The 24,416-nt window shown below is 42.3% G+C and overlaps 1 protein-coding gene across 1 annotated transcript; it reads right to left on the bottom strand.

The window, feature by feature from the left end:
• Positions 1-802: 802 nt before the first annotated feature.
• On the bottom strand, positions 803-24,297 carry ZDHHC15 (zinc finger, DHHC-type containing 15). The gene is made up of 12 exons (XM_014955365.1): positions 24,155-24,297; positions 19,878-19,904; positions 17,398-17,492; positions 15,971-16,091; positions 15,075-15,144; positions 14,426-14,458; positions 13,210-13,330; positions 11,798-11,930; positions 10,501-10,627; positions 9,422-9,531; positions 6,638-6,720; positions 803-5,456 (listed from the first exon to the last, which is right to left on the bottom strand). Exons 1-11 carry the CDS (start codon positions 24,270-24,272, stop codon positions 6,677-6,679), a joined length of 999 nt encoding a protein of 332 aa, XP_014810851.1. The 5' UTR covers positions 24,273-24,297; the 3' UTR covers positions 803-5,456; positions 6,638-6,676.
• Positions 24,298-24,416: the final 119 nt, after the last annotated feature.

Below are 24,416 nucleotides of genomic sequence, written 5' to 3'. Positions count from 1 at the left end.
CTCTGCTGGTGTCACGACGGCGCGGGCCCGAATGAGCACGTCATTCTCTAGATCTGCCTTCGGGGAAGAAAAGGAAGTTGTTTTTTTTATTTCCCCTGACACTTTACATTCATATTATGTTACAGACTTTATGCATCAGGTATGGTAACACTAAGTTGTGCTTTGAGTCCACACCAGCTGGTATGGATTTTGCTGAATCACATTTCTGGTTTCTTCCAGGAAGTAAACATTCGTGGTTCTAGGGCTCCGAGGAAGCTTCCCGGATCCCGTCAATGACAGTACACTACATGCACGAGGTACAGCCTACTAAAAACACACAGTACTGCTTCCTGTTTAAAGGAATACAATCTTATTCTACCCAAAAAAACATACTGTATCAATTCGGCAAAAGACAACACAAAATTTCAGTGCAGTGAGGCTCACAGAAGTCCTAATTCCTTGGACAGGACTCGCTGGCCAAGGAGAGGATTTACCACAACGCTATCCATAGAAACATCAATATGATGGTTTCTTTTTTTTTTTTTTTTTTTTTTTTTTTGGAAAGCTGCTTCTTTTTCATATAATACTCTCCTTGGAATTGAGAGTTATTGTGGTTAATTTGTGTGTGTGTGTGCGTGCATGTGTGTCGCCTTCACACCTCCAAAGACACTGAAATCAATTTTGAATTGAAGAGTTGTTCTTATTTAGAAAGTGGGTCTTCAGTAATTGCAGTTTGTGCTGCGTCCAATGTGCTACTAGGGGAATAATGAAGATTTGCTTCTGCTTTTCTGGATTCTCCATTTACCAACTGATAAATTAAATATTTTTTTTTTTTTTTTTTTTTTTTTTTTTTTTAAGAGTACAGTGTACCTGAACATAATGGGAGAGGGAAGAGAGGTGCAGAGGTGGGTCTTGGTGGTCAGTTACTGCGGAGCATTAACCCAGGAGTGCAGGGAGAAGACAGTGGTGGCAGGTACCACAGTAAGATCCAGCAAGCACGTTCCTCTGTCACACAATGACAGCACTTGGAAAAGTTGCTTATAGCAGAGAAAGTCCTCGCTCACATGAAGGACAGGAAATGCATTTGGAAAATGCTGAAATACAAACAACAAACATGCCAAAGGCAAGGTAGAACACGCTGTGCTGAGGTGGAACACACTTCTGTGCCCTGATTCAAGCTAACAAACCCATGGCTGCGTTCCACACTTTCAGAGACGCTCCTGGTGAGACACCTGCAGCGCTGCTGTCACTCAAGCTACATGTATTACTACCTGATGACCGATGGCAGAATTACAGTCAGCATCTGGTGGTCCCATTCCAGCTTCCATGGTCTCATCAGAATACCCTATCTGCTCTACAGAGCAGCCTTGTGGCCATGTGAAGAGCACTCTCCTGCTGGCAGTCAGATCCACCTCCCCTGGCTACTTTAAGCTCAGCCAACAAAGTTGTTCCCTAAATACAGGTGTTCCTACACCTCCAGCTCTGCTGGCAGCACAAGATCCTCTACAGACAAGAGCCGTTTCTGACCCTGAGCTGAAAACCACTGATTTTCTGCTTTATTCTGTACTGTAGATCTGATTCAAAGCCAGAGAAAATGGCCCCCTGGATGGGGTGGAGAGAGTGGTGCTTCTGCTTCCCCACTGCCCCAGCTGCAGTTACACAGCTCAGGGAGCACCACGGTCACACAACTGAACTCTGTCAGGCAGGCGAGGTGTGTCACGCTACAGGTAAGGGAGAGGTTTGATTGCACAGCCCTTAGAGTTAGTGATGGCAGGGACAGCCCTTGGGTGCGGATTAGAGGGAGGGACAGAGCACACGGTAGATGCTGTAGTGGGTGTACTTCTTAAAGAGCTATTTGGGTTTTTAAAAATCGACCGTGAGCTCAGCCGAGCACTTTCTCTCTTTTGTTATCTGTGGCAGCGACTACAGACAGCCTGAGGAATTTCTATTTTCCAGTGCATTTACATAGCATATTTGACAGAACTTTATGCATCCTGCATTTATCACATTATTTGTACGCAACGTTCTTTCAGAAGCTAAGGACAAAATAAAGTAAATTTAAAAAGTAAAGAGGAGCCCAGCATTAGAACCACAGGTAGCAGGGGGTGCACTCAAAATTACTGCTTTTACACTGCCCAGATCTCTAGTTAACAGCCTTTTTAAAAAGGCCTAAAATGCTAATTAGAAAAACCGTATTCTCCTTAGTAGGCCACCTGTGATCATGTTTGCAGCATCAGCTGCGATAATGCTCCCAGCAAAGAGGTCTCACAGCAGGATTTTGAGAAACACTGAGTCTCCCCACAGGGATCCGACTCTTCATTTCTGTGCTGCCTTGAAGAACACAGACACACAATGTCACCAGGAAACGCGAGGCTGGGGCTGTGTCCCCAGACACCCGCCTCTCGGGGCAGCTTCTGCACCCAGCCTGGACCACGGGATGCCAAGGAACCTGCCCGACTGAGCCACGGCACAAACAGAACCAGTGCCAGGCACAGCACAGGATATCGCCCTTGTTCAGTCACTCAGACACATGGTTTTTCCACATTTTGTTCTGCCTCATTTTTACACAACTTTTCCATTTGTTTCATGTTTCATTCTGAAGCTTTTAACAATCTGACATGGCAATATTGATACGAAGTGGTTCCAAAGCTACCAAAATATTTATGGTTTCCACCTGGGCAAGAGTTTGTTACAACCAAGTGAGGCTGAGCCACTCTGAAGGAACGGGAAAAAGTGGCCGTAATGAATTACAAGAAAGGTTACTCAGTAAGAGTCAGTTACTTGGAAACCTTTAAAATGGTTTCTGAACCTGAGCTGGATAGCTGTCGTATCATAAAGACAGCTGCTTTAATAATAACCAGAAGATAAAAACTGCTTTTACACACTACCTAGTGACCAGTGCTGCAGCTGCAGAGCCTGCTGGTAACTCAGCTGCTGCTGGGCAGAAGTGACACCGAAAGAAGGACAGGGCTGTAAACAGAACCAAATCCAGACAGGGTACAAGAACCTGCTCCAAAGACTCCTGTAAATCCACATGGCTCCAGACACAGCTCTGATATCCCCATCTTAAATACACTTCAGTTGACAGAACAGAACAGAATGTCACCAACACATCTTCCTGGTTTTCTATACAAGGAAATTAGAGTTTTAAAAGGCACAAACAGCACCTCTGTTGGTGCTAAATTCCCAGACATTCCTATTGTGTTTAGCTGCCATCTTGCTCTCAAGAGCCCCCTCCAGAAGAGGTTTTGCTAACAATGAGATGATTAATTCTACTGCCATCTTTCACCAAACACAGCTTAAGGTCCACCACGAGACTGACACCAGAAACACAGGTTTAGATTGACACAAGAAGTAGTTTCAGCACTCAAGGGCCGTTAGGTGACAGAACCCCCCAGCAGACATGGTTCAAGCAGGAACACTGAGGGTGTTCAGTCCCGCTCTGAGAAGAGCGAGTCACCCACACCGAGCCTGGCAGAGCCCACCCTGACTCCCAACAACCGACCTTCAGCAATAAAGACATTTTACAGCAGTCACTGTCTGATGTATGAAATACCTGTCTGCAGGGCACTGCTTATACCGGGTCATTAAACCTCTACTCTTACGGACAGAAAATTGCTGCAAGACTCTCTTCTGTCTCACAAGCGTATTCCCACTGGTAGCAGCAGCAAAGCAAACAGAGGAAAAAAGGATTCAGTATGGAGACAAAGCCCTTGCCACCAAACAGATACTACCCAGGTAATTTCTCATGACACGGGCAACTGCTTCTGTCATCACTGTCAACACAAATGGGGTGATAAGCACAAAAATGAGATAGAAAATGGTAACAAATGATCTTAAAGGCAGTATGCTAATGCTTTAAGCATGCACCCAATTCAGACGTGATGGAGTCACCAGGTCTGAACCGTGCTGATAAAAAAAAGACTCAGGTCTAGAAAAATGCATATAAACCTGCCAGAAAACTCTCAGTTCCGTTCCACAGAATAAACCCAGTGATACATCCCTTTGACTGCAAATGGAGCAAGAGGAAGAAAAAAATCTGATCACCTCTTAGTGCTAAAAAAAAAAAAAACTTTAAACCATCAGTTTTTACATTTACTTAAGAAGTCTGAAAAAGTTCAACACATGACTCACCTCTTCAGCATTATGGGACTGAAACCACCTTTGCGGAGCATAAACTCCAAACACTACTGTTGGAGCTAAACTTTCAGTGCACATTTCCAACTTGTGTTTTGAATTTACATCTTCTTTTCTGCCTCCATAAACACACAAATTTCCATCAAACCTGATCCAGGAATGAGTTGATATTGTAACCCTGGGAATTAATGCAGTGTCTAAAGTTCCCTTTCACATTTTAGGTGCCTGCAAGTAGGATTGGGCTCAAAGGGCAGTATAACTCAAACTCTAAAATGATCACACCCTCCTAAAACAATTATAAAAAATAATCTATGGCCACAATATTCTTGAATCTTGATACTGGCAATGTGGATATTTTATTCTTGTATACAGCTGCACGTTTATGTGTGCGCGTTCAGCACTTTTTCTTTCAACACACGTCCAACTATCAATTTAGTGCCAAATTTAAGAGGGTCTGTCTCTCATCGAGTTGAACTGACTCAGACAGAACTTTAAACACATTAGAAAATCCTACTTGTCAGAGGGTTGGAGAATCAGTCTCAAAATAAACACCATTCCCAAGAATATTATGGCTTGGAAGAATTTCAAGAACTTGAGTCCCTGATGTTTGCAAAGTTAAAAGGCCTTTGGAAATGCCCTTGTGTCCTGGTTCTGGTGGGTACAAGGTTAAATTTCAGAGGGAGCTGGGACAGGACACGTCGAGCACCAGTCAAAGGGGTATTCCCTACCATGTGACATCATGCCCAGTACACAGCTGGGGGGGAGAAGGGGCAGAGAGGGAAATCAGAGGGCTGGGCTTCGGGTTCCAGTGGGTGAGCAGTGGTACATTAACGGTTTTGTACATTCCTCTATCAGTGTTATTGTAGTTTTCCTCTTTCCTTTGCTGTTCTTTTAAACAGCTTTTATCTCAACCCACAATTTTTGCCTTTTTCTTCCAATTCTCCCCCCATCCTGCTGCTGGGGGGGGAGTGGATAGGGGTGCGAAATGAACGAAAGACCCATGGTTCTTTGTTGCTGGCTGGGGCTAAACCACAACACCTTGCATCAGTACATTTTACCTATTTTCAATAAAAAATATATATTATTTATAAAATAAAGAGAGCGGGCCAAAGAAAATTGGCCAGAATCACTCTGTAGAACTGTTCTGTTCACTCTGTAACTTAAACTTATAAAGCCCTGAAAAATCTGGATAGCGTGATTTCTGGAGAAGCACTCCAGAATGCAGATTCCAATCAGATGATACTTCATGATGTTTTCTCATCTTGAAGATCCACTTGTTTTCTGCCCCTCAAAAGTGAAGTCCATGCCAGGAAAAGGGATGCTGACTTCTGAGAGGAAAGCTGAAATTTAAATAAAGAAAAACGTGCAACTGTAAGCACTGATCTGATGAGCAGTAGATGGCTGTCTAATCTTGACTTTGAGCATCATTTTAAAGCCATGCAGAATGACAGGGCAAATGCTGTTCTATCTCTCCCTCTGTAGAACAGTAAATATGGGTCCTCACTGACTACTGACAGAAAAAATACTTTGGGGTTTTTCTTCTCAATGGAAGCAAATGGAATCACAACTACAAGAAGCCTCTTTATACTTGAGCTGCCTTATTTGTGTGCAGAGCCAGGCAGTGGATTTCAGTGCTTTGCCATACAACACAGTTATTCAACACCCACAGGAAATAAAAGGGCAAATTCTACTTGACTACTCCATCTCTGGCAAGTGGGACAGCAGAGGATACACCTTGAGTCAGGGTTAATTACACTCCACTGTGAAAATGTTTCACAGAGACTGCAGAGGACACGGCCTGCAGGTTACTGCAATCGTACCCGTGCAGGAGAGCTCCCTGCTGTTAGGAAAGTCAGAGCAGATTATACAGCAGTGAACATTCTGCGAGCAGCATCTTCCCCAAACTGTACCATCTGCTGATGTACCCAAGTTTCTCCAGGAAAAAAAATAGATAAGAGAGTAGCAGCTGATGTGGGCATTACAAGTTACTGCCATTTATTCCTAACTGCAACTTGGCTGTTCTCAACTTCAGTTTCTTTTAAGACTGTTTCTGCACATTCTCACCTTTCAGGAATCACTGAACACACTTCCATTCTCGTAACAACAAGTTAGAGGTGAGAGTCCTTCCTACCACGTTTACCAGAGGAGCTGCAGGGTTTGTATCCTCCCCTACAAACAGCACTCAGCTCTTGTGTTAACTGTGTCAACACCCAGCACAGGGCTACTGGAGAGCCACCGCTTTATTTTAGGTTCTCTTAAACAATGTATTTCTGGACAAGATGGAGAAACACTGGTGAAATACTAGCAAGCATTAACACAGTTCTCTGGTGAGAGGGTCTCTGCCCTTCAGCGTGCTGTGAGGCCTAGATGGAATGCCCCCATTGCAGCTGCCCCAGACCAGTGTGAAGGTTCTGCACTTCACAGCCCTCAGCACGTTCTGGGGTACGATGTCACCCAATAGTACCTGCCAATTTCCCTCCAGAGCAGCTGTTTTGAAGGTAATGAAGAAAGAAATACTGACCTTTCTGAACAAGCTTCATACTGCTGCATTTTCTAACTGCTATGTCTCCCTTTCTATGGCAAGGGATGAAGCTTCACCAGAATCTATACAGTGAAAAACAAAGTAGTTAGAGGTAAGTAAATCTGGTTTTCTCACTGAGAATATATTTTTAACTTAGTATAACAGTGTGCTTTTAAGAATCATTCCAAATAAAAATAGACAACTGCTTGGCAGAGTAAACTATGTTATATGGCTGGACTCGATGATCTTAACATCTTTTCCAATCTAAGTGATTCTATGATTACTGAATCAATTGTGCCCTGACCTGGTGGTTGTGGAGAGCCACAGAACTTGCAGAGTGCAAGAGTCAGGCAACCCTGCCTGTTGTGGAGCTTTTTGATGAAAGCTCTGTGCATCGCTCTGCTCGCAGAACCAGAGCAGTGACAGGGCTGAGAGCCGCATCGCAAGTGCCAGCTGCTCTGTCCTGCAACACCGGCCTCAGAAGCATCCAGGGAAGGTGGATGCTTCTCCCCTCCCAACCACACACATTGCCCCCCATCTCCACATGGGATTTCACCTTGCAAAATTCAGATGTTCAGACTGGTGGCTGAGAGGAGAATTTGCCTGTTTGTAAGAAAAATAAAGGGAACTAGATTTCCCCCAACATTTGCTGCAGCATCTGAATTCCAGTTCCACATCGCTGATTTGTAGACATACAGAGGACACAATCTCTATTCAGGGCATTCTTTTATTTGTAGGTCCCACCTTCACCTCACAGCCACTGCAAAAACATTAAAACTTCTCCAGCCATGGACCAAGACCCAGACACTGCCAGCCATCTACTCACTCTCACTTCTGTCTGTAACTTTGTATAGGCTCCATTTGGCTTTTACATTACGGTAACAGGTTCTAATTTTACCAATATTACAGTTCTACAGCTTCTTGGAATAAGATTCCAAACTATTTTTTCACTGAGAAAGACTAGTAGAATAGAATATTTCAGTTGGAAGGGACCTAGAACAATCATCTAGTCCAACTGCCTGTAAATGTCATTTATTTTATTAGCACTGTAAATTGTGGGATTTCATATAAACTCCAGATTCAGATTCTGGGGTCTGCTCTGGCCAAAAATTATCTCACTGTCAAATGTCTTCATACTTAAGAATTAATTTTTTATTCAGAGAATTTATACTATGTAGAAGTTGGAGGAAGTTCTGACATTCTGAAAGAAGTTATTTTAAGCACCATAAAAAAAATAGAGAGAGATGCCTTATTTTGTTACTTTGAAAGCTAATTTGTGTCACCTTGTAACTGCAAAAGTGTAAAGAACAAAACAGGAAGAACAGGTAGTTTTCTAATACACAAATACGAACTAATTAAAGTAGTTAATCTGAAGAAAAGCCAAAAAGAGCCTCTTCAGACATATTGACAAAATCCTGGACAGTCTCCTTCCCCAGCAGTACGTGAAATGCGCTTTGAAAAAAAAAAAACCAAGCCAGACTTTCTTTTGCAGTGGAATAACTTGAACAAACAGCTGCAGGAAAGAGCTAACCAGAGACTGAGCAGCAAATACTCCACTGTCAGGATTAAAGAGCTCATTGCACAGAATGTAGCACACAAACACGTTCACATGAAAAGTTTCTGTTGCCCGTTTAGCCAAGACTATAGTCTTCCTCACGGGTTCCCAAACACATATAGTGCATGTATGACTAAAACATACACCCTGAAAGGGAACATGATCAGAAAAGCTTCTCAAAGATATTCTGAAGCAATAAAGAGCATGACTGTGGAAATTACACTCTGAACAATAAGGCAGTGATATTTGATTCTCCAAGTATACTTGCTTGATCCCCTAATTATAGTAACCTGAGAATAAATTAACACTTGAACCACTCCTTAAAGGGAAGAGTGAAATTATCATGTTTCTTTTAAATGGAACCTGTGAAGGAAATCCTTGCTCCATAGGAAAAAATATGAGCCCTTGTTTAACTTATAGGATTTCTGAACCCTCAGACATGGTAAGTGGGGTCTCTGACATGAACCCTGATATTCTGACACATACTGTATTCTCCAGAGACCAAAGCCTGGAAGTAAATATGCAAGGAGGAAAAAAAAAAATAATCAAGTTCAAACGGAGAAATTCTGGATGCATCCAACAGAAGTCATCAAAGAATGGATATACCTAAAAAGTCTTTTTTCTAATAGGACATCCATAGCATAAAAGGTTATGTTCAGATTTCAGAAAGTGACCAGATCTATTGTATAAACATACCGGTTCACCCAGAATTGCTTTCAGCACATCTGTTTCTTCTATGGAGATTAGCACCTTGCCAGGCAAGCATCAAAACCAAATGAACTCCTGTACTCTTGTAAGAAAGCTGAACAAACGAAGTATAAAGTAGCTTCCTAAACGCGTCACTGCATTCAAGTGTTTGCATGTTTTTTCAAAAATCTTAGAGCATAAATGCACTTAAAAAAAAAATCTTCGTCTTTTCATTTTTACAGAAACAATCTCTCCAGTAACTGTGCTGCATGCAGCAATGTTTATATATAAATGCACTCAGTTTGTGGAAATTTCAATTTCTCTTTGCAACTTGTAACAAACTCTCAGTTCATTTACTTGCAAGTAGAAAGCTACTGGAAAAAAAAAAAAGCTGACTCCAAAGAAGGGCTTATTTGTAGTCTGTGTTCATTAGCCAAGTCAGAGCTGCGGAGTCACTTATGAAACACAGTATTAGCTCTTATAATTTATCCATTAGTCACTGTAGGTCAAGACACAGCTAATTTCCTTTAGTGTTACCTTACCATGAGGCTCTTCATCTATTCCATCATCTTCCCACTGCTCTTCGTTTGCCAGGAGAGGATTCTGAGCTTCACACAGAGCTCTCATTGGGAAAAAATGTCCATCGCCCTGGCTGAAGGGAAAAAAACCACAGAAAAATACTGTAAAAAGCAACAAGTGACTCTGAAGGATGCCAATTTCTACACATTTTATCTGCAAACAAAGTTTCCCATTGCCTGTATTTCCAACGTTTACTTTAAATTATTTTTAAGTTTTGAAAAATACTGGGCTTATTTTTTGTGGCAGCTCAGATACCAAGTTTTACTAGCGAGTAGTTTTAGTCCTCAATTCCTTCAAGCTCTTTGGGGAATAAAAGTTCAAACCTGTAAACTGGAATTAAGTAATTTTTAGCAGAACTTAAACGTGCCTAACTTGATCATCATTTGGACACAGAAAAAAAATGGAAAACAAATTAACTTATGCACAGTTAGAAGTGAGGGGGAGACTAAGGAAAACATCTGACTGACTGGCTCTTCAGCGCTGCTTTCACCAACAGAAAGCCTTTCTGTGCTGATCTTTTCCCTTCAACTGTACTTAGGAGTGGAAAACAGAGGGCAGTGGGGACACAACTGGGGCTTATACATTGCTATTGAAAAAGTTGTGAATTGCTCTCCCAGGAAGTTATTTTAAATTGTGCCCAGTTACTAAAGGAATTCAATTCCCGTGTACTTTACCACTAGTCTACTACTTTACTACTGCATCATTTTGCCTTACTTTGAGAAACAGGACTCAGGCAGAAGAGTCTGATGGATGAAGAAAACAGCATCTTTGAAGTGAATGCCCAGCCGCACTCATGTCACAGGAGTCCAGGCAGAGTTCAAACACCCTGTGCATTTAGCCCTCAAAAATCTTTCCCTTCCAGACTTCTGGTGAAGAGGATTAACACAGCTGATGCTTGTTGCTGCATTTGTAACGATGCACACCAGCAGTCTGCCAAGCCACACAACCACAGGTGTAACACATGAGGTTGCTGCAGACGTTTAGAAGTCTGTCCCTTCAATTAATTGTATCAGCTGTTGGCACTGAATTGATTATTACTTACCTAGAGGCAATGGGTAGTAACCAGAGCTTTTTTTCTTCTCCAAACACTTGCTGAAGATTCTTTACAAAGCCAAGATTGAATCCATTTTTATCTGGGCCATTTTGAAACACTGGAGCCGAGAAAGCCTCTATAGACAGATGCAATTTCAGTGAAAAAAAATGAAAATCAATGCAAATACTCTGAAACAGGGTTGTGCATGTTGTAGCCATCTAAAGACAACATGTTTTAACACATTATGAACTAGCTTGACAAAAGTTTGAAAAGATAGATTATCATTTTGCAAGCCTGTAAAGACTTTCAAACTGAAGGCAGGAATTTGGTCTTGCAACTGAACCACGTGGAACAGTCAAACCGAGCCACAAATGGCTTGTTTAATCTGGGGAATAGAGTTAAAAGATCTCTGCCTGACACTTGTTGAAATTCAGTGGGCAGAAATCTCTAAGTAAAAAATCTGCAGAATTAAGTAGGTTGGTCTTCAATGCGTATTTCAGAAGTGGCACTGGAGATTTAAATTGCCATTCATTAATGATATAATGAACAAGCATTAAGAACAAACATACGCAAGTATACCCCGTGTTATGGAGAGCCATAAAATTAACAAAAGAAAGAGAGGGGAGGAGAACCTTGAGTGCACTGGAAACAATTTTATCTACCTTCTAAACTGCTGCAGAGGTCTGACGTTTTGGCACAGATGAGCTTCAGTGCCCCTTGAAATGAGCTAACAACTACACCAAATCTGAGTATTTGCTCAGACTCTTCACAGTGTGTGCTTTGGTACAAAACTTTATTCAAAAAAGCTTTAAAATTTGAACATTTATCTGAGGAAAGACAAACAAATCACTCGACAAAATGATACCGTTTCAGATTTGCATTTCATTGGTTTTACAGCCATAATTTCCTTGCCTTTGTCAATGAAGATGGACACTGTTTTTCCCAATCCTACTCAGCTGGTTTAGGATGCACTGCAGTATATGCACATTAAGAACCATTGTTCCTGAAAAGCTGCACTCATTTCACAGCAAATATAGATATACATATACATAACATCTTTGTAATTGGACTTTTACATTTTAAGGCTCTCATTTCCCTAAGAAAGTTTTTGTCACACCAGCTAATAAATGCAGCTCATCTGAAGTGACAAATTTCTGCAGCATTGTGCCAAGATCTTAAATCTTCCTCCCCTCATAAGCCAGCAGGAACGTACAGAACACAAATGCCTTTTTTTTTTCCTTCTGTTTTTCATCTTACAACACATTTGGTATGTTTTACTTAAAGAAACAAGACACAAGAGCCTTACCTAAAGTAGATCTGTTTCTACTAACGAGCCAACAATGGTAACCAAACAGAAACATAAGGCTCACGAAGAACATGATCGCCACAAAGAGAAGGAAAAGGATATGAAATTTGGACCGTCCATTTGTCAATTCACCCTGGAAAGAAAAGCAACACAGATAAGATATATATATAAGAACAAATAAAAGCTGAAAATTCTTTGTTCCTATTGAGAAGAAAGATATTCTCTAAATCTCCTATTTGGAGTTCTCACACCTTAATATAAAAAGCAAGAAGAGACAAAAAAATGATCTGGTTCATTTCCCCTCCTGTAACCAAAGCAGAAAGCGTAGGGGTTTGCTACTAACTTTTTGTATGTAAGAGAGCCAGTACAACCACAGCTTCCCACCTGGGCACAAGGAGCACGCCTGTGCCCACAGGGAAATCAGCAGGCACAAGCTCTTGAAGCCCTGTGTGCGTTCTGCTGAGTTTCCTGTGCACCTATTAAAATTCTGCACCTCTTGCAATTTAAGGCATGCCAAGAAACCTGGCCTCTGTAGCTACAGCAACCAGGTAGCGTTAGAACTGAGCAGAGATGGTTTGGAAGAGTTTAAAGGCCAAGCAAGATCTTACAAGCAAAATAAACACTTCTTTCCTCCTACAGTAGAAGAGTCAAGTGCCAGAGATCCTCACAAGCACAGATCTACAGAAAGCTGAGGGGACCTCCAAGGGAAAAAATTCCTTCTCAGCCTTTGCGCATCCCATCCATGCAGCCACAGAGCTCAGCCTCTGTGCCTTTCTTAGCCTAAGAAACAATTCCTGCTTGTGTCCCACCAGCATCTCAGGAGGCATTTTATGTAAGTGATTAGCCATTAAAACAGAAATTTAGTAAATTAATGCACAGCAAAGGTAAGTTACTTAAACAGTCACACAGAGTTAGCAGCAGAGGGGACATAAACTGGAGATAAAAGGCCAGTCTTTTACTGGAACTGTCAGTTGGCATTGCTTGCATATAATGATAATCGATAACTGAATGAGAAGCACACTTTATTTCAGTCAACTTTTAAATTGAGAAAGGAGCCATATGGGGATTAGAAAATGAACAAGGTTTTTTATATTGCTCAGTAACTATGTATGGATCAGTGCAGGATGCTATACTTCGGATTCTGACATACATACACGCAAACACAAGAACAGGAAGGGGATATAACTTCTTTGCCAGAACCTAACTCTACAATTAGAAATTCCTGAAGTCTATGTGCTTCTCACTGTACATTTCAGACATATAATGGGAGTTATAATCAAAAAAGGGCTCAGGAAAATACATTATGGAAGAAATGCAGACCCTCTATTGACGGAAAGCAAAAAAGCAACAGGAGTGACTAAACCCCACCAGACTCACAGGGTATGAAAAAGTAACCAGATTTCACAACTTACTGTCCAATACTTAATGAAGTACTTGAAGACTGTTGCAGCAATATACAAGCAATACAACAAAGAATAGGCTAAGAACAGTAGAAAGAATTTGTAGTTAGAAAATCCAATGCAGTTATTCACCCTAGAGAACAAAAGCAAAGTTGAAATCAGGATATGTACAGAACATGGTTCTAACACGAGTACTACACATTTTTTTGTTGTTTTATTAAGCCTTTTGATTAGACAACACAGTTGTGTCATTAAATAGCTCCCCTTAGTGGTTAAAGTGAAATATAACTAAAGTCTTTTTGCTTTTCACTTGACTTTTTGCTATGCCAAGTGAAAGGACAGCCCTTATTTTTGGAATCTGTTTTAAATTGGTACCACTGATAAATCTGTCCCAGAGGCAGGCTCTAATTACTATGTCTGCTTCTTGGCTGCAAAGATAATCAGATCTGGGATTTCTGTGTTACTTTATTCATCTGCAAAACTCAGGAGCCAGATTCACCACTGCTTGTTTGTTTACATACAAGTCAAATAAAATCAAAATTTGTTTATAATTCTCCATGCACAGGACAACTCTAAAGAACAACAGAACGCTGAAGAAATAGTAGCTATTTGGCTCAAAACTCCAGTCTGAAAAATCCCCTACAATTTAGGATTACCAGGGAGGTTCAGGTGGGGAAATGTTTGTGTTGCTTCTGATTTCTGAAATCTTCCTTTTTTTAAAAAAGGAGGAGTTTAAGAAATTTAGTGGCAGCAATTCTCAAAAAGTATAAAGCTGAATTCATCCATGCGCTATTTACATTAAGTGTCTCTGACCATGCACAGGTGCAGGCAGCCCTTCAGAAACAATCTGCGTGCAAATATTAATATTGGAAGCAACCACCAACTGCAACTGCATGCTGAAACAATTAGATACCCAAAATTAAAGGCTAAGCTGAAGTCCCTTTAAAATTTTAGTAATAGTCAAAGATTGAATTAGCAGTTGGGTTTTAAATTGTATCTATAAAACAGCTTTTTTTAACACATAGTTTCTGGAACACACATGAATGATCTGTCTTTCAAAATATCAAACATTTCAGGCAATTTTGAAGTGCAATTATTTTATAAATTTCCCAACATAACGAGATGCATGGTCTAAACCAAAGGAGGCACACAGACACTATTCTGTGGAAGAAATATATTTAAACAGCCTCTCCTTTCAGAAAACTACACACCAATATTGAAGACATACCACGGACAGTGATGATCCATTTTTAGCACACATCTGCAAAAGGACAAAAAAGAAAAATTGAAGATTTTTATTTGGTATGTAATGGCCAACTGCAGATTAATAGCAAAAGCCTCTGGTTTTTGTTAGACTTCTACATGACACAAACTCAAGATTACATTGTCTCTTTGAATTTTTTAAGTTAGGATATAATTTTCAGATGGAATATTTATTACTTTTTCAAGATCAACCGATGTCCTTGATATTCTACAACGGAAAAAGAAATGAAAATGATTTCTGCACTAGAGGGCTCAATACTTTTGTAAAACACCACAGGTAAAGACTTGGAACATTTAAAAAAAATGTTTTTTAAAAAGTCAAAATCATACTTTATTTTATCCTGCCTAGGTTAATCAGTTAATTCTCACTCAATGGCATGTTTCCTAGCAACTTAATGCTGATACGCTTGTAGGTGTGGGAACTGCAAACACTCCAGGGCCACAAATAACAGCAACGCAAACGCTAACGCTGCTGAGGGACACAGGGGTGGCTGCAGCCGGCACAGAGGGACTCGGGTGCCCGTCTGTGTGAAGGGACACGTGAAGGCCCAGCCCATCCCCATAACTCAGCGGTGACTGGATTTGGGTCGGTGAAAAACGATCCAGGAACTTACATGGCACAAACGGAACAATGGTGACAACGATCAGGTTTGATTAGTTGGCATCTATCACAGAATCGAATACCTGAAATTAAAGACATGTTAATACCAAACAATAGAAAAGTATTCTTTTTTCATGTTAGTTAATATTCTGCTCATTTCCTAACTATTTGTATTTTTTCCCCTGTCGCTTCAGAAGATGAGGGCATTTGCAGCTGATTTGTGCTGCCGGGTGATAATCAGATAAGCGAGGCTCATCGTTCCTCTGGAGACTCAGAGGAGCGGGGAACAATCCTCATGCAAAGCACACAGCCAGCTTAGGAGGGATAAAACAACACTGTACACTTCCCTCTGGCTTCCACCTTTCTTCAGCCTGTACATACATTCTGTTTTGATCCCTGCCTGTAGAGCAGTTCTTCACTTCAGAATTCTTTGGCTTGTCTGACAGAGATGAACAGGTCAGAGCCTCCAAAAGGTGCACGGGATTTCTTTCAAGCTTTGAGAGGAGGGCAGGAAGCATTTAAGCAGAGAACAAGGTCCAGAAATCTATTCACAGAATTAAGTCCTGCACCTCTAAGCAGGATTCTATTTTAAGTAAAAATGAGTATCAATTTTATCATTCTATTACTAAATGCTGACAACACAAGGAAGCTTTTGAACTGAAAATATAAAGGATAACATATTGCTTCCCAGAGGCATCGCCTGGTACTTGGCTAAACAGGAAGGGAAGCATTCAAGGCTTGTTTCCCCAAACATAAAACCCGAGGCAGAGGGCACCAGCATCACTGGTGCAGGAGTTACTGGGTGCGTGCAGCGGGAACGCCGGTGGGAGGGCAGCACCAGCCGGGTGCCAGCACCCACCACGGCAGCGGGGTTATTGGGTTTGGGAAGCAGAGCTGTGCCCAGCTGACCTCCGCTCCCCGTCCGCGTGTACACCGGCAGCTTCCGGGCCATTTCGGCGAGAATCTGCCTCTGCACCTCCGGCCTTTCTTCATTCTCGTAGCGCTCTTTGTCAGCGTAGGACATATGGTACTGCAAGCAGAAGGCAGGAGAGAAGCAGTCACCCACTGGGAGCAGAGATAAGACTTCAAATACAGGCAAGTTTGGAAACATTTTTACCTCCCGCTCCTTCTAATGACATTAATCTAATATGGAGACGTGTTTGTTAAGAAGACACAGAGAGATAGTAAGTGCTGGCCAGCCAAAATACTATGCAATAAATCAATAAGAAACACATAACCGAAATTAAGATCCGAAAACAATGCACTAAAATTGTTATTCCTGCTGCCTTAGATTACTATTTTTCATGAATACTACTAACCATGATAAGGACATTTTAAGCATTTCCCTTCTGAGCAGAAATCTGTCCCAAGCCACAGTTTTGTATTTCTAAAGCTGGGGTTAGTTGTTATTTATAAATCCACATTCTTGTCATTAGGATCAGAATATAGCCATGTAGATTTGCAAGTGCAAATTGCTGGGTCATGTTAAGCTTCTCATCAAACAACACCCCCAAGTCCTTCTCCCAAGGGCTGCTCTCAGAGAAGTACAAGGACTGGAGCTACACATATACCTAGCACCAGATTAGAAGCCATATGCTATGCACATCACCTCAGTCTTCACTGCCACAGACACGCAACATCTCAATCTCAGCATGTTTAAAATGAAGATGATTCCTTTATCCCTCACTATCACAAAAAAAAAAAGAAAAAAAAAAGTCTGGCAAACAAAGCAAACTTAACCACTACAAAGAGGCCAGCTCCAGCTGGCAAAGGGCTCCCAGCAGAGCTGGATGGGCTGTGGTGGGACACTGAATGTTCACATACACACCACAACAATCTGGCCCAAGAGATCAAGAAACCCCACTGCCACTACAAACACACCCATTTCTACCTGCACCATAACATCTTCCATGAAGAGTGAAAACCAAAACTGAAGGTCCTTACTCAGAAGACTCCAGCAAGTCTAGGTTAAGGAAGGTCCTCAGGATTTGGCTTGCAACTGGTTAAATGCTTAGAGATCAACGACACTATAAATATGGAAGGTAATAATCATCAATCTTACTATTCTCAACATGAAGAATCTTATCAGCTCCTGGAATACCTGGAAAGGCAGCTTCAGAAATTAACACCACCTCTGATGTACATCTCGCTCTTTGGGGAGTCAAAGTGTTCTCAGAACAGTAAATTACTCAGTTTTTATGAACAACTCTAGGTCACTTTCCATCTCTTTAGGAAATCCGGTCAGTTTTCCATATCAACTAGTCTGAAAGACTTTTGAGTTCTCTTTAGCATCCCTGCTTTCATTCGGCAATGAAGAGAAGTGCTTGGACTCTTACCTTTTTGCCTGGCTGCACCGGGAGCGTAAAAATAGACTTCCAGTATGTCCACACAAAGAGTACAAAGAGAATATGGAATATTATAAGATAGGCCACTAAAAAAGAACAAAAAAAAAAAAAAAAGAACAAAAAAAAAAACAGAAGTAGAACAATGACTTTTTAAGCAAAAGTTTCATTCATGATGGGCATAATTCCAATCTTTCACAACAATGACAAAAAATAAAGGAAAAAAAAAAAAGATTTCTAGTGCCAACCAGTATGACAATACAGCTAAGCCTTTCGGGCAGAGGGTCAGTAGAATTTCAGAGACCTGTGGCTGCAGTTAGGGGTTACCTGTCTCACAAGGCTCCTCTTCCCCACCCCATCCAATTCCACGGGTGAGGAATACAGAGCTGTAAGAGAGTGCAGCCACGGGGCAGGTGACAGCCCTGGATCACTGGGAATGACAGGATTCCTGTCTCCTCCCCACACCCCAGGCACAGGCAAAGCAGAACTGGCTGGTGCTGAGCAGCATAAGTGTTACTACTGTGATGCTCCAGCATCTCCAAATTTTGGGTTTGCTTGCTACTAAATACACTTAGAATGACAGTACCATGTTATCAGTGCACTGTCCACCTGGGCAATGTAGTCAGCGCTTACAGGAGTTGAAGAGAAATAACATGCTCTAGCAGAGCTTTACCTCACCAGAAAAACAATGTAATCTCTTATTAAACATCTTTTAGATTTGCCACAGTTGATGCAATAAAACAAATCAGGAAAACATTCCTCAAATTAAGCAAAAACGGGTCTTGTGAAATCCACTTGTAATCCACTAGACACAACATTATCACATGACATCCAGCATGCATCAAAGTAATCTTATTTCAATATGCAAACTTTATGTGAAAGACTTTGGGCATAAGCAGCCATACTGCAGGTCAGAATCAAAGGACAATTATTCTTCAGCTACACAAGCCATTTGATTGTTATTTCTTTAATACTCGACTCACTAAGACATTATCAAACAGTTATAAGACAATTTTATTTAAACACACCATTTAATCATAATAATAACCTCATTTTTCCCCATTTCATTTAAGCCTCAAATTCTAGCAAACTAAGATTAAAGTAACCTACTAGTGGAAAGAAAAATCTAAAATCCAAACACTTCCTAACTTCCTAGGCAAGACTGATTGTATGAAAATCCAATTGGTAAAAAGGTCAAGCACAGCTTTGAGACTTTCTAATGAGATGGCAAATGATCTGATACACCTCACAAGAACGTGATAAATTGTGTGATCTGTAAATCAATGACACTTCATTATTACGCTCTTAGCTTTGAGATGTTATCCTTATACTACATGCAGGTGAAGCTCAGTCGTTTTTACATTAATATGTAACGAGATAAATCTTGCAACAGGTTTAATTTTGTTGATAAAGCAATACAGCAGCACGTTAGAGGAAGCTGACCTGGAGATGCATTAATAGATTAGGCAACTAATAACTTTCATCTGCTGAATAATCATCAACAGCATGCTTTCTATAGCTCCCCTGTAACAGTTTCAAATATTATGACAGCTCTCTAGTGGAAAGAGAATTTACTTAATGCAGCAATCTGGAGGATCTTTAAAGTATCAGCTGGCATTGTTCTTCATGGAACAATTTGCCAGCTGAAAACCACTACACCTACTTCTAGGTAAGAAGCCATCTGTATTAGCCACATGCCACCAAAGCACCTCCAGGAAAGAGGAGGAGGAGGAGGAATACTAAAATGGCCATTAACCCCTTATTCTTAGAACATGACTGGCCTCCAACAATGCACCAGTGGAAACAGTCTCCTCAAGTGAACCTGCTGCTCTGCCCGACTCATTCAGCGACCTCATGATACTGCATCTGGGTCCTCAGAAACAAACCTGCCAACCTGGACTAGCAAATGAACCTGAGAAGTGTTCAAGCCAAATAACACTGAGACAGAAACCTTTGCTCTGGCTCATCCGTGGTAGCAGCTGAAGGTTACTGTGTTGCTGCTCAATACATGGCTAGCGGTCAGCAGAACCAAGCAAAACATCTGCAAAAGCCTCCCTACGAAAAAAAACATTTAAAAAAGCTTTCACTTTTGGTAGGCCACAGAACAGAACTAGTCTTTTCTGTTTATCTCATAAAATCAGCTCTGAAAACATAAAACATGTAGGGAGAAAACCTGTGTGGGAATATACACAGACATAGATTTTCCTGAAAGAGTAGAAGGGATCAACGCCTTTTCATGTTCTTCCACTTGTACTGCAACTAAACAGAGGCATTTCCCAATGCATCAAAAAGCTAGAGCATGTCTAATAATGTGTGCTGTATAATTAATAATTGCATAATTGCAGGAAGGCAACACTGAAAGAGTATGTAAATTCAAAACAGTTGACAAAGTATTTTTTGATATTTTAACCAGAACATTTGTGAATCTTTTCACACAAGGACTGAATGTCAAATAGTAAATTGAATGCACATACCTTTTTCCACAGGGTTGCTCAGAGTCACTGAAAAAGAAAGAAAACATGTGTCTGCAGAGCAAACAGGATTCCCAGAAAAGTTTGTGACAAATAATGTTTCTATTTGACATAGAGCCCTTTTAGGAAAAAAGTTCAAATTCAACAGCCAAAAAGAGAGCCTGCAGTTTAGCATCAAATAAAAAGCATAACAATTCATAACAAACCATAACAATTCCTTGTTTACTCACGCAAACGACACCCACAACAAGATGTTCAAGAACTGCTACTTATGCTGTATTTTCCCTTGTTATAAAATATATTTTGGTTATTTGTACATTAGAAATATATATACAAAAATAATCCACTAGTGACAATGATCTGACAAGATTACCAGGGCTCCCCTGCAACTATCCAAGCAACATCTCTACGCATGTACTTACAAGCACGTACTTGTAGCCTGCTTTGTACTAGTCTCTAGGTGGTCTTGATCCCCCACAGTGAGCCCTGCCCAAATCCATTTCTGCATCAGCATAAATGAAAAATTACAAGTTGTCTTGGCTTTGGTCTAGTCAGCAATAAAGGATACACTGTAATGACTCCATTATTTTCACGCTTCCTACCAGCAGAGTTTTTACCACCCCTTCTTACTGTACCATAATCATGGGAAGAACAGTCCCTACTAACGGAACCACTGAGAGCAACCAGCAAAGGGTACATTGCTCAATGCCTACTTCTACTGATTATTTTAAAAACCATCCATTATTTTAAAAGCCATCGTCCAAGTTTGACAGAAAAGATACAGACATATTTCTTTAACTGAAAAAACAGAGCAGCTCTGTGATATCTTGACAGAATACTGCTTGGAAGACAAAGATCATTCATGGGATGGGAGTCCCTTATATCAAGTCTACAGCCTTGAACCCAATGATTGCAACTAAAACGTGTTGTTCATTGGAGGAACACAGGAGGAGAGGAAAGTAGCGGCCACAGATCATCTCCCACAGGCGCGGTAATCTTAAAAAATAAGATCGTGATCTTGCAAGAGTCAAAGATTTGAGAGACTACACACACCAGCAGTGACCCCTTCAGTAACTCCGTTAGACTGCAGAGAAAAAGCAGCGACCAAGGGATTGGAGCCTTTTAATTCTAGCCTACAGCCAGCCCCTGGAAAGAGACTCTACTCTTCAAGACTCACTCTATCATCTTACTTGAATAACAAACTTTGAAAATGCAAATCAGAGTAGGAACCAAGCGGTCCGGCTTTAACTGATGAAAGTAGCTTTTCTTAAAACCATGCTGACAAACAATTTTGATCTACACAAGAACACAGATGGAAAAAAGAGACCAAATATTTGCTATGTCTCTGCATGCTCAATTTCAAATGAACAAGAGAGTTAGGAAATTTTTAAATTTTCCCTTTGGTTTGCTGCAAATCAAACTATGAAGAACACACCAGCTTTTCACAAATATTGCTTGATTGCCCCCTGAAGCACACGTTACATTTGCAGCATGGCCCTTTTAAGGATTTCACTTGAAGAAAGAGCACACTCCTAAATAAAGAGTATATAAAAGATTTTATCGCAGGACACTGGGTCATTGCTCTCACTGTGACAGCAACCACTAACCAGACAGGAAACCAAGGCCTCCTCTGGAGTATTGACTTGTGGCCATACTGAATTTCACTGAATTTTTTAGAGTTGGAAGGGACCATAGAGATCACCAGTCACTGAAAGTTTAAAATCCACTATCATGAGGTACCTCTAGGACATCACCTCCACGCTACTTTCAGTCTTTGGCAGCCAGCACAACTAAAGATGAAAATCAAGAATACAAACAGAGCATCTACTATTTACACACTTGCAACAGCTGAAATGGCAACACACAATGGAAGCCTGAAAAACAGAAATCAAAACTATATCCTTGCTATGTTAGAAATCTGGAAGAGAGATAACATCCCGAGAGCTGGCTTTCAAGTAACGGCATATGCCAACAGTTAATGTTCAAATCCTAAAATAATTAATGTATTCATTTCAACTTCTGTATAGATAACCTCCTCCACACGCAAACAAAATACATGAGAGAGAAAGATGGGGCAAAAAAAGGACAAGTGTGGGCAAAGAAGTGATTTTAAGCTGTGATTCTAGGCAGTGAGATGAGCTCCTGCCAGCTTAACCAGCATTTGCAGAATAACACAGGCCCAATCCAAACCCCACTTAAATCAGCACAGCTGATCTAATAGCTGCACGGAGACTTGGAATTAGCCAGTGTTAAGTATTACCGGATTTGCACAGCACCACAAACAAAGCATATTTCAAAAGACTGACAACGTTTCAGAAAAATACTCTAAATTTTTTGTCACTAGGTCTAATCAACAGTTACATGCACCTTGGAGATATTGTTTCATGTAAATTCTAGAAAGAAACAGCCCACAAGCTCAGAGACAGAATAAAATGCCATGAAGTATTTGGGGGTTTTGCCTAGCTGCCAATTGAAACAGACCAAAGAAGCTGCATTTCAGTTTAGTCTCCATTGAGAAAAAACAATAGTTCTTACTACATTGGCAACCCTAACAAAACTCTGATTTAAGTTTGCTGTGCAGTAGCAGAAGGCAGCTCTTTCCACAGAAACATCTCAAACTATCGTTCTGAGAACTCTGGCTTCCTTCATCCGCTTTACCCTGTCCTGTAAAGAAAGGGCCACATGCTCCACCTCACAATTTCAGAAGCCCAAGCTACCAGCTTTCCCTTCCACCTCCACCACACCGAGCAATCAGTTCTTCTAGTAATGGGGTTTTACACACTCACTAAACCAGAACATAGCAAACACAAGAAAGCTTGCAACTTACATAGTTAAATTGCTACGTTAAACTATACAATTACCAGCCAGTGCCAAACATTTTCTTTCTAATATTTAGTGTTTTCCGTGCTACCGGAACAAGTTGACTCATGAGTGTGATTTAATCACAGAATCATCTGGGTTGCAAGGGGCCTTTAAGAGCATCCAGCCCAACCATTAACCTAACACTGCCAACTTCACCACTAAGTGGCACTAAGTACCACAGACACATGTCATTTCCACCTCCAGAGATGGTGACCCCACCACTTCCCTGGGCAGCCTGTTCCAGCGCTTCACAACCATTTTGGCGAAGAAATTTTTCCTAATATCCGATCTAAACCTCCCCTGGCACAACTTGAGGCCGCTTCCTCTTTTCCTATCGCCTGTTACTGGGGAGAAGAGACCGACCCCCACCTGGTAACACCCTTCAGGTGGTTGTAGAGAGCGAGAAGGTCTCCCCTCAGGCTGATTTTCGGTACCGCTCAGACCAGAAATCACACCTGAACTTCATCGTGCGACGACAACAGGGACTTGCACCGCGGGCACACACCTCCCTCCCCTCACACACGGCACCTCCCCCAGCTGAGGGGAGGACACACAACGCACGGACTCGCGACTCGGGACAAGAGCCCACAGCCCCTCAGCAGCCCCCCATAGCCCCTCAGCAGCCCCCACAGCCGCCCCCCACAGCCGCCTCAGCCCCCTCAGCAGCCCCACCGCGGCCCACCACCGCCTCAGCCACCCTCCCGGCCCGCCGCCCCCGGGGCGCTCACCTAGGCACAGCTCCCAAGTACCACAGACACATGTCATTTCCACCTCCAGATCTGGGTTGCAAGGGGCCTTTAAGAGCATCCAGCCCAACCATTAACCTAACACTGCCAACTTCACCACTAAACCATGGCACCAAGTACCACAGACACATGTCATTTCCACCTCCAGAGATGGTGACCCCACCACTTCCCTGGGCAGCCTGTTCCAGCGCTTCACAACCCTTTTGGCGAAGAAATTTTTCCTAATATCAGATCTAAACCTCCCCTGGCACAACTTGAGGCCGCTTCCTCTTTTCCTATCGCCTGTTACTGGGGTGAAGAGACCGACCCCCACCTGGTAACACCCTTCAGGTGGTTGTAGAGAGCGAGAAGGTCTCCCCTCAGGCTGATTTTCGGTACCGCTCAGACCAGAAATCACACCTGAACTTCATCGTGCGGCGACAACAGGGACTTGCACCGCGGGCACACACCTCCCTCCCCTCACACACGGCACCTCCCCCAGCTGAGGGGAGGACACACAACGCACGGACTCGCGACTCGGGACAAGAGCCCACAGCCCCTCAGCAGCCCCCCATAGCCCCTCAGCAGCCCCCACAGCCGCCCCCCACAGCCGCCTCAGCCCCCTCAGCAGCCCCACCGCGGCCCACCACCGCCTCAGCCACCCTCCCGGCCCGCCGCCCCCGGGGCGCTCACCTAGGCACAGCTCGCAGACGTAGGCGTAGTAGGACCAGAGGACGACGAGGGTGATGATGAGGACGGGCAGCCAGGCGAAGGCCCGCTGGCAGCACCGCAGCCCCCGCGACAGAGCCATCTTTCACCTCAGCCCCGGCCCGCATCGGGCATCGGCTGCGCGGGGCTGAGCGGCGGGGCGGGGGCGGAGGCGGACTCGGCGCTCGGCTGAGCGGCCTGGCAGGGCTGGGCGCGGCACTGCGGCGCCCCCTGGCGGGACGGGCAG

The sequence above is a fragment of the Calidris pugnax genome, unplaced genomic scaffold, assembly GCF_001431845.1.
Source record: "Calidris pugnax isolate Ruff unplaced genomic scaffold, ASM143184v1 scaffold38, whole genome shotgun sequence".
NCBI classification, from domain to species: Eukaryota; Metazoa; Chordata; class Aves; order Charadriiformes; family Scolopacidae; genus Calidris; species Calidris pugnax.
This window is presented reverse-complemented; position numbering and strand designations above follow the sequence as displayed.

What these genes read in the sequence shown, in the direction of transcription:
- ZDHHC15 (XM_014955365.1), bottom strand. Translation starts at nt 24,272, where the DNA reads ATGGCTCTGTCGCGGGGGCTGCGGTGCTGCCAGCGGGCCTTCGCCTGG. An exon ending in GAGCAACCCTGTGGAAAAAG is followed by an intron (nt 17,493 to 19,877) that starts GTATGTGCATTC and finishes GTTCTTTTTTAG; the next exon opens with TGGCCTATCTTATAATATTC. An exon ending in ACTTCATTAAGTATTGGACA is followed by an intron (nt 11,931 to 13,209) that starts GTAAGTTGTGAA and finishes TTTTCTTTCCAG; the next exon opens with GGTGAATTGACAAATGGACG.